General features: G+C 35.9%; 1 protein-coding gene across 2 annotated transcripts; it reads left to right on the forward strand.

Annotated features, from left to right (window-relative positions):
• On the forward strand, positions 1 to 1,321 carry LOC125056843. Of its 2 annotated transcripts, none has more exons than XM_047660153.1 (4): positions 1 to 347; positions 421 to 613; positions 681 to 900; positions 988 to 1,321. In XM_047660153.1, the coding sequence occupies exons 1-4, from the start codon at positions 81 to 83 to the stop codon at positions 1,088 to 1,090; spliced, it is 783 nt and encodes a 260-aa protein (XP_047516109.1). In that variant the 5' UTR covers positions 1 to 80; the 3' UTR covers positions 1,091 to 1,321. The 2 variants fall into 2 exon arrangements, with proteins under 2 accessions (XP_047516109.1, XP_047516111.1); XM_047660155.1 differs by having other exon boundaries at positions 4 to 347; positions 974 to 1,134.
• The last annotated feature ends 10,099 nt before the right edge of the window (positions 1,322 to 11,420 follow it).

Consider the following 11,420-nt stretch of genomic DNA (forward strand, 5'->3'; position numbering starts at 1 on the left):
CGGTGTCTTGCCCGTCAGTCGTTATTGGGCCACCCTCATTCACCCATTTTTTTAATTTAGTGTAGTGTGTGACTAGAAAAATGTGTTCGTTTCTTCGGATACCCTTAACGATAGGCATCTGTGCTATGGTCGTCTCCGGACACGTTCATGGACCTAGGAGATCTCGGATGGATGATGATTTCGCACAGAATGAAATCGACAGTGGCAGAGCAGATGAAACCTCCTGGTGGCCCTCGGCTGAGTTCGCAGTATTACAAAAAGTATATGACGATTGCAGTGCGCAAAAACACATAACTGCATGTTTAAAGGGCAAGGCGCTTAATGCTCTGACGAGAGCCGTGGAACAGGTGACAACAGTGAATAAGTGATTTGTGAGAGAACTTTTGGTCATTTTACTCATTTTATTATTGTGTCGAACAGGAAAGCGTTCAGCTTGCTGACGGCTTGACGTTGGTGAAACAGGCTGATGCCCCGAGCGCTGTGGCTGAGCCTCGCTTCTTTCCTGGGATGACCTCTGAAGAAAAACTCGATACCAAGCTACGAGCAAAGTTTGAGCAACTCTTAAATACTCACACTGTCTCTATGGATTTGATGTCTGAAGGCAGAGGTAGAGGTATGTATTGAGAAAGATTTAAATTTTATGTAAATTTCAAGTTTGCTGATAAATTGACATTTTACAGGAAAAAAGGTCCTGCCCTACCTGTTGCTCGGTATTTTCACAACCGTGAGCATAGTAGGAGGTATGGCTCTGAAGACCTTGGCTGCCATCGCTGGCAAAGCACTAATCGCCAGTAAGGTGGCATTAACGATCGCTGGTATTATCGCTCTAAAGAAACTCTTCAGTCACGATGGAGCAACTGGAGAAACGACTTTCCAAGTTCACGCCGATGGACATCATAGGTAATTTAAAGCTACCATATGAACACTAGGCAAACGTTATTCTGTGATTAATATCAAATGTTTTTAATTTTAGTCTTTAATTCGAAGGCGAAATCTTTATGTGGTGAGGCCGGCACGCATTAGCGAGAATGATCCTTACCGGTTCTACGCTGACAAGATCCCAACGAATCCCGAAGAGCAGTCAAATTGAGCTCCTCACTACTTCGCTCAATCTTATCTATAGACCATACAAAATCTTCAAACCAAAGTACCGTCCATGATATTCTGATCCTGGGCACTAATTTATTCCGTGGTCCAAGTCTACGTTCTACGTCAGTATAAGTAATTTATTCTAATTTATTTATTTGTGACTACGGTTTAGGTAAATTTAATGTAAAATAATTTATAAATAAATGTAAGACCAAATAAAAGGGAAACTGTATCGGTGGTTTTATTGTGTATTTTATAAAATAAGAAAATTCTTCTAATTATAGTAAAATTTAGTATACTTAATACATTCAATAGTAGTCTACTGACTACTAAATATATATAAAATATAATTAACGCAAGTCAGGCAGCGTGGAACAAATTATCTCTTAGAATCAATAACATGTATTCGTTAGTAAGAATAATCCGCTTTCAAATTACTGTAATGGAAACAACTGTTGAGAATAAATCACGATAAGTTGAGATTTTCCACATGCAGTGTCTACTACGTTGGAAAGTAGAAAGCTTTTTCGACTCACTGCACATGCATAAATTGATAGTCTAGAGTTGCTTTATATGATCTTTTCGCTTTATTAAACATCGGGGTAACTAATTTCACTAGCACACTGACCTACTAAATCAATAATGATCGAGTGTGTTCCGGAAAGATGTTACTTCCTTTGCTATTTGCAGTCGTGTCTATAAATGCTTGATCAATCAGTGCGTAAAGGTATGTTAACAGCAAACTAATTTATTCATTCAGGAAAGCAGTGTTCGTAGAGTGTGGTATGGCATTTGTTCGGCGGAAGGTCAGCTCGTTGATTAGTCGAGCGCCGGTAAAGGCCGACCACATTGCGCGTTTGTGCACCCGAACGCTGTTTATAATGCAGATATGTGTTTGCCCAATCGCTACACGCTACGTTGGCTATATGGCATAGCTAATGCGGCTGGAGTCTCTTTGCATACGCAAATATAGGGCGGGCAGTCCAGGCCTGATTAAGCGGTACGCTGGCGGTGACATTGGATTCATTCCTGTTTTAGGAACTGACATTTCACTTGATTACTTTCCAGAATGTGTTTCAGCAATTCGTTACAAATGAGGAACTGTTTCCCAATGAATTGTTGGATGTTTCGATAATGATTTGTGTTTTTTTCTGTATGTTGCTGTGTATTTAAAAGAGGAATACTTAATTGCGCGTCAGCCAATACAGTAATTTAGATATAGATGATGGTATTGAATAGATATATCGTCTGTCACTCCCAAAGGATGCTAGGAATAACCATTGCATTCAGTTATATTGTGGTCGCAGCACAAATGTACTCCCCAAGTGCACTCATTATTAATGTAGGAATGACTATAATTAGGCTAGTGTCTGTAGTGTAGCAGTCCACTGGCAAGTTCTTAAAATTACTTCTGGGGACATGCGCAAAATAGTATCGGATTATTTTTAAACAGCACTCATAGGTACATTTATGAATTTACTACCCACGAATTTTTCAAATTTCCTAAAACTATCGAAACCCAAAACGTGAGAAATACACACTACAAAAATATTTACAAGAAATACTTTCCGTTTAATACCATATAAATACATTTGATCGTTTAAGCTCTGTTTTTCAATCGACTGTTAACATATTTCAGTAAAGCTTTCGAACATTATGGATTCAGAGTATAAGAGCGTGGGCGTTGGCTGTAGAGCGAAGTTACTTTACGGACGAATGGTCAAAGTATCCGACATAAACCTATTTTGTTCTCTTCTTATATTGGATGTACGAACGCTCCCTTCTTCGTCCGCGAATGTCCGCTGTCCTTTCCATCAGGGCTGCTCATCTCAAAATAATAGATAAACATTTTGATAACAATTGATGGTAACTTCTATCGTCATCAGGTCCTATCGAGAGTTTATAATGAATGAAATAATACATGAAAATTTATTTTAAGCTTATTCCTGAGTGATACTTTACATATTAGTATACAGTAGCGATGTTTATATAATTTTAAAATGTTTACAGGAAACTATGTCGTTAAAATTGAATATTTTATATCACCATTAAATATAGTAGCTATCGAATTCGTACCGTAATTTTAAGATCAAAAAAGAAAGAAAAGAAAAGGTATATTCTAGACTATTACTAACATCATTTCTCTTAGCGTATCTTACAAAGACTCTCAATTGATTAAAAAAAGATTTATTGCGTGTTAACTTATATTATTTGGAAATTTCCTCGTATACTTGATGATACCCTTAATAAAATAGCACAGCCCTGTGGTAGGGCGGAGCACAGTGAGGAAGTTTTGTTGGGAATTATGTTGGTACGTGCCAAAGCCATTATTGCTGCGAGAAAAGTTCATCAATTTCATTTCTATCTTCGCACACGTCCCCACTTGGCCTTCTCTATATACATTCGAGACTAACACAAAGCGGCCTTACACTATGCTGCTTAAAATATACTCTGATGTTATAGGCGTATTTAATTATTTAATCATACTGATAACTATGTCCTTTCTCTGTTTTATCGTATACGTATGTTCTTTTAGATAATACATATGAATACTGCCCTAACAAACAAAAATGGAAGTACTTGTTAAGTAAAATAAACATTATTTTATTTTTATCAAAAGTTATCAATGACAAACCAGGATATTAAAGAGAGTTTTATTCTGAGAAAGTATTAACTTTAATTTCATCTTCCGGCGAATATTCTTTGTGATAAGCATCGGGTTAGTTATCTAGAATAAGTGACAGTAATGGTTTAATATTGATAATTTAATGAGCATCATTTCGATAAAAATGACTACGATATGAGATTCGCCTCATGATTGTGCCTTGTTCCTTGAGAAATCTTGAGAAGGCTGGAACTTAAACTCATCATGTGTGTTTGCAAACGCAAATGTTCAATGTATATTCTAAGTAATTTCAGTAATTATTTGTAAGTATATGGGGGTAAATAACAATACACCTAAGCTAATGAAATATTCCGTATGCCGTGGGGAGCTTCAATTAGCGGCGGATGGTCAGGTGATGGGCCACAATCGCGAGTGCACTGAGGACCTCCTGGGGAGAACTAACAGACCTTGACTGATGGACAGGCATAAAACCTCTATATCCTTAGCGATAGAGGCTATTATTGTGTACAATACATGTAGGTTGGCTGCCACCCTCTGGACGTTAGGCCGTCATTATGTGTCATTAGTTTTGCGACGTTGACCAAATGACTGGTCGGTGATATCGAATGACTCATCCAGCGTGATTAGGCTCTGTGATTTTCTAAACTGTATGTAATTCTTATGCCTGAAGCTACTATTATTATAACTAACTTTAATTAATATAAATAAAGATGTACCCTGATAAGATTTTTGCCTAGAATTTATATAACAAAGACAGTTTATGTCTTTATATTTGCGATACTTAGACGTTCATATAAGCAAGACACTACTTAATTTTTCCATTATTTGAAAATATTGTAAATATAACCCTCAAGATCTATGAGGTGGCAAATAACATCATGTTTTGAGACACTTTAAAACATATGAAAATCTCCACGTTTTCATGTCTGTGCACTTGAATTAGCGACGGTTAATTTGTTTTAGAGTAGGATTTAATTCGTCGGTAGTATATTGATTAGTCCACAATATTCATAGCTACATTGTCTGGTCTAATTGGGTTGAACGAATTTACGGTCCCCGCTGTTTGTACAGGCTATCTGCCCTCCTAATTATACAATAAATTTCAATAAGCAACATATATTACTTGACGTGTTATTGGAAAGATGCCATAAAATAAACACTATTGCAATTAAGCTGTGAGTTGGGGTTTATTTAAGATTTACTATTGTATTGTTAGGTACAATATAGGTAGTGCGCGACATACTTTAATAAAAAAAACCTATATGAAACAAATTCAATAAATGTCAATAAAATTTGTTAATTAAAAATTATCATAAGTTTTCATTTATTATTAACCACAAATTCACTATTCAAAACAATCATATTTTGTTATTACGAGAACAAGACAATCTATTTTTTTATAATTTGAAGTTAGTATTTTATTTTATAGGTTAGTACCTTTTTCGAAAATATATGTAAAAAAGGTAGACTGTTTCTTGACAAATCTAAATTATTGTTATTAAAGGCATTTTTCTTCTATTTCAGTTCATGTATATAGAATATTTATTTTATATGGGCTTAGGTTTGATTTAATCGTAGGCAGGCTTTTTGTTTGAGACTGTAAATATGAACGTAAAAGTAAATATCACGCGAATGTTATAGGTATTGGTTTGTAAGGAGACGGCTGAGGAAAACAATTAATCCCCGGTAAATATAATCTCCAAGTTGTAATTTATATTGTCTGTTGCAGGCGAGTCCCGTTGCACATTCATTTATTTTATGTGCCATTTACAATTGTCGGTCGATGGTCAAGGGAGCGGGTGAGCGATGGAGGGGGTCTGCCTTCGCGTTATAAAACCGAGCGGTCATCTGCAAACTCCGTAATGGCTTTTCTTAATAGCTTTCACCCGGATGTAGCGTGTATGAAATGTAAAATCGATGTCCAGTTACGACTTCTTATCATTGTATGAGTGCCTAGGTAGTCCTATATATGTATGAAGATTAATTATTAAGAATCTATTATTCACTAAGTTTTAATAAATTAAAAAATTGTTTTCTTTTTAGAACGTTATACAGTTTTTGTTCTGTAATACCAATTTGTATTCCTCTTGGTGCATTATTCGTATAAAAGTCGAGCAGCCAAGAGGCTGAGTGCCCCTGTATTCTTTTGTTTTTTAATTATAAAGCCAGCTAGTGGGTGGCCCCCAGCCAAGTTTAGTGGAGGCGCCTTCTTGTTAAGCGCGACGGGCACTCGCTTCTACGTGGCTCGCTGGGCCATTCATTTCGTAGAAACTTATAACCTGACCCGCGTACTTATGAGCGTCGCCAATAAATATAGGAATGACCGAAGGCGAGCGCGGTAGTCCCTGTCGTGTCGCAGGGCGGCGCGGCGGCAAGAAGCGGGACAGCGTGCGGTAGGTGGCCGAAGTCGCGGCATTGTTAGCTAAATATCTGTAGGTGGTCAGTTGGGCGGGCGGGGGCGGGCGGCAAGACGGGCGGGGGCGGACGTGCGGGCCCGGCGCCGGCCGATGTATCGAGCGCGTATTGCAGACGCGGTCACGCGCTGCATTATTGCGTTCGCTCTCTGATATTGCCCCTCACTAACTCAATTTGATAAATTGTGCAAAGTTCGCCAACTCTCTATTGCTTGTGGTGCGATCGACACGTTTCTAGATATACGAGTAATGAAATCTTGTTCGTTTTCTAACATCCAAGCCGTTAGTTTTTGCAAGTCAAGTAGTATGAGGATCACTTATTTAATTTGATTTGACATTAACAAGAGTCAAGTCGAGTATAACCACTTCCCTATAGAGTCAAATATACGCACATAGCTTAAAACATTTCTATCCATCTCTAGGAACACAGACTACTCATACTTGCCATAAATATACGTTTTTCTAATATTAAAATAAAAATAATTGGCGTAAGATTATATCAAAAGATATAGAAATTATAATAACTCAAGAATGAGAACACTCATTTTTTCTTTTGTAGTAAAAACTATGAGTTTATGTATGTAACGCGGGATCAGAAAATGCGTTATTCATTATACCACGCTCTACTTATGGCAAGACTCGAGCAGTTAATCATCACTGACAGTGTTTACATTAAGGATTCCGAGAAAGCAGATATTTTAATTTGCTATTTGTTAGTTTGTGTTAATTAATTAGTAAAATAATAATCGTACAAGGAAATATCAGTATCACGCGTAAGAGTCACGGAATGGTAAAAGTTAGAATTATTTCGTGTACCTACTGAATTATCCAACCGGTGACATCAAAATTACTTTGATCAATTGTTTCAATTTTACTTTCAAAATAATGCACGAAACTTGTAACATTTGGTCGGAAGAACATTGTAAGTCATTACTATTTCGCTACATATGTTTTTACTTGTTTATTTTAAATACAAGCAAATTAAAAGAAATACCCAAGTTCAAATTACAGTTAAGAAATCTGTCTACTTAATAATTAATAAATTATCAAAAATTCCACAGGTGCTATCATCTAACTCGATGAAAATTTTGTAAGCTGCGTAAATGATTTTCAATTCTGTCTTGACTTTATTGCTTCAGTAATATGAGAAGAGTATTCTAGTAATTTTGAAACTGTAACAAATAGGTAGGTGGCAGGGCATGAGTATCCGCGTGTTGGCCGCGCGTTGGGAGTTTCAGGATCGGGAAAATGATTAATATTGTTTGTGTAACGGCCTCCTGGGCGAAGGGGGGTTGCTTTCTCAAGCAGATCCAGTCCACTGCAGATATGGGCGAGTATTATTATTGATCCGGCTCCGGCGGTCGGTGGTCGGCATTTCCTACCGCTCATACTCGGGCGGGGGGGCGCCCACTCCCGACATATTTATTGAGACGCGCGGGAAGAGTACGTATGGACGTTGAACTTATTATAACGCAAGCCATCGTTGCACTAACCTTTAATGAAAGACGGGAGGCGCGGGTCGGGAGACGCTCACTCCCTCACCCAATCCCGACCCGTTATGATATTATATCAGGTTCTTCAACCAATAGCGGCTTGTTATGATATTGTAGGCGGGCGATGCAAGCTTCAGTTTTTCCTCGTAGGGCGGGCGGGCTTATAATATTCCGTTATGAATATAATAGGGTGCGATGTTTCCTTGTTTTCTCCAATCATGAGCCTTGAAGGAAAATATTGTTTATTATGTTAGGCTTAGGATTATTAAGGTATGATGTAATGTTATGAATTGTTCGTACCTAAATAATATTATTTGTGTTAGGGTTTCCAAATATCAGATAAACATAGTAATAAATTATATAATTACGGTTTTTTATATTATATAATTATGTTGTCGTAAATTTTTAATATTCTAGAAAAGGGTAATTTCATCATTCAGAATAAGAAGGACTTTTACATCAATCTATATCAGAAACAAAAGAAACTATATTTTTAATTTTAAAATCGAGAATGTATGTCATTATGAACGTAATACCAAAGTAATAAAGGAGTCGTTTCTGTCATATACTTGATATGTTAAACGATGTGAATATAGGTAAAGAAATTAATGTTGTCCTTGTTCGGTAAATGAGTTGATACTAAAACGCTAATAAACAAGCGTCTTTGTAACAAACTATAACAGATCAGTAATTGCTTCCACGATGCCTCCTCACGTTATTACGCCTTTTACGACGTATGGGGTGAATAAAACATTTTTACGAGCGGCCATGGCTGTTATAATACATATCTATACGTTTATGTACCCATTGCGTACTATGTATTAAGACAGGTAATAAGTTTCTGTTTATTTCTTGGCACATACGAAAAGCCAACTAGAGATTGATTGATAGTATTTTAGTGTGGTACTTATGTATTACTGTTGTTACTATAAAGTCTGTGATTTAAGTCAACTTAATGAAAAGGCAACATAACGGGGTTAGGTGTAGACATTTTGATATTTATTCTACTGAAACTTCTGATACCTCAATCTATATAACTTTGTATAACTAACACTTTTTACTTCCTATTAAACTAAAAGTGATAATAATAAGTTTATTAACCCTTTTAGTTTAAGGTGAATGTGTGATTTTAGTCGAAATTTATTCATTGTTTAAAAACGTAATTTTATTATTATTACAATAACATTTCATTTTTATGCATCTGTTTCTCCCTACTTAATCCTGAATTTATGTGTAACATAGTCGTGAGTTTTTTTATATGTATCGCACTCCCTGCAAATATCTGTGCCTTTATAAATGAAAATCTTTTAAAACTGCTTGTCTCGGCACATTGTCAATTCTCAGTACGTATTCTTGTATATTTTCTGTTTTAATCTTTACCCGATTTCAACCTATGCAATTTATATGTCTTTAGAAGTGAAATTCTATGTGGGAGTGCACTGCCCATTGGTTCATTAAAAGATTACCGATTGATCTTCCGTTCATGGGTAATTCAATAACGTTAAGTTTGGAAGCGACTGTCCCCTGAGGCTGCAGGGCGGACACATGGCTCCGGTCACTTCAATAGATTGTGTCATACCGTTACGAAAGAGGAAAACAATTATATTAACAAAATGAATAAAGTATCGCGACACGTCTCACTGGCCGTTTTATGTGAAGCGGCTCTCTTTGTCGTCCGGCGTCCACGACACATCGATATTCGTATGTATGGATTCTTATTTTTTATTTTTACTCTGGGGACACTTTTCGACCCTCGTCCGAGCGGCCTCTTTGAAAAGTGGACATCGGAACGCGGGGGAAGGAGCCCCCGAGGACACCGAACAGAAAATGCGTTGTAAACATTGCGACTACATTCAATTTCCCGTCATTTTTCAAACTGATAAATAATTCTGTCATCGAGGCCTCGGACAGGGGTCGCTATGAAGTGATTGTCGACGGACGGCGGCCGTAAAAAATAGCGGACGATGAGATCGGCCTCAATTTCTTCGATGTATGTGTGCGATAAATTTCTTTTTTATTATCAGATATCGAGGGACTACGGAATCGAATAAAGCGCTCATATTTAATTCATAAGATACCGGGCATATACTACTTACCGTACACTATTTTATTTAAGATGTTAGGAGATTACGTACGCTCTTGATACTAAAAAGGGATCGTTTTCCTATCTGATATTAAAGCTAGAAGGTAAGATTAAAAACATTTATATATATTTAGGTTTTGGCGAAATCTCCACAATAATCTTAATTATTGCGCAACACATACAAGACAATAATTTAAATTATACAGCTATTGAATTCCATGATGATAAAAAGTCTTGGTAAAATCTTCTCTCCATCAAAATAGTTCAAGTTTTAGTTAATTGGTACTTAAGCGTAACGTAATACATAAGTATACCCGTTACTAATATGACACGACTGCACTATTAATTTTTACGTACTTACAGTTTTTTATCTTTTATAATTACAAGGTCTCCAATTATCTGATTTATTTTATGTAAGTTATATATATAAACAGTGCAATGTATCTCAAATACAAAACTTAGTAACCAATACACTGGGTAGTAATTGAAAAGTGAAGGCAACTAGAAAGTGATTAAAACCGTGTATTAAAACAGACAACTTTCCATTTAAATTGTGAAATTTATTACTGTTTTCACGAATGCCCAGCAGATGTGTTCAATACACTTTTGTAGCAAGAATACAGGGGTCACTTAGTATTAAATAACTCTCCGTCCAAATGAGTAGGGGACGAATAACGTCTATGGCTATTCGAATTAATATTAACGTTCTTTTGTTTGTTTTGAATTTTACACTCTTTTTATCATGTTTTTTCCGCTGAGGTTAACTTTACTGAATGCGGTGATGTTAATTATTTAGACTATGTATTTGCGTGTTGTTCCCATGAGAATGTAAGTGCGTGCTCCTATTTCACCATGCCTCCTGCTGATAGAGGACAAATCTTTGTTTTTAATTTATTTTATTGTTATTAATTAACTATTAATTACTTAATATGTCATGTGTAATGTGGTGTAATGGTTGCAGGTCCTTACAAACATTGTGTAAAACAAAAAACTTCGCGATTAAATAGAGTGGCGGACAGTTTATTGCCAGTTTTCTTTCGTTCTACGCCCTTGATTTGAGAAGAGGCAGGAAATGTAAAATTAGAAGCATTTAATGTATATTTCTTTTTTGACGTTCATAAGTTTGTGTTACCTATATAAATAAATGATTTTGAGTTGATTTGATTTTACGTTTGACATAAGTTTTACGTACTAGCCCAACATAGCTACGAAATTGTATTCTTGACTAGTAGACTGATTATAGCAACACTAAAGCAGCTAATAGAAACTATGAAAATTTATTTTATTATGTATATTTCGGGTCTATGGTGATTGTTTTTAATCTTAAAATATTATTACATATGGTACAACATGGTGGTAAATATACAAAATAATAAAAAAAATAACTCTTGCATTGCAAAGCCGGGATAGGCCGAGAGTAATTTATAAATTGTTACGATGTTACCAGATTTCAGCCGATAAAACATATTTATTCAAACAAGCAAAGCTTCAATCCGTAAAAGTATTTTACATCTTACCGTATTTAAAGTGAAAACATTATTTCAATTAAATAAATCATGTAAATTCGAATGATTTATAGTAGATGGTTTAAACTGAAGAAAAGTATGTTCACATTATTATGAAAGAGATATTATAATAATAAAGCTAAACTATACTTGCGAGAATGGTCTTATAACGTTGACAATTCGCATTAAAAATATAATAAACTAACGCAG

The sequence above is a fragment of the Pieris napi genome, chromosome 15, assembly GCF_905475465.1.
Source record: "Pieris napi chromosome 15, ilPieNapi1.2, whole genome shotgun sequence".
In the NCBI taxonomy this organism is placed as follows: domain Eukaryota; kingdom Metazoa; phylum Arthropoda; class Insecta; order Lepidoptera; family Pieridae; genus Pieris; species Pieris napi.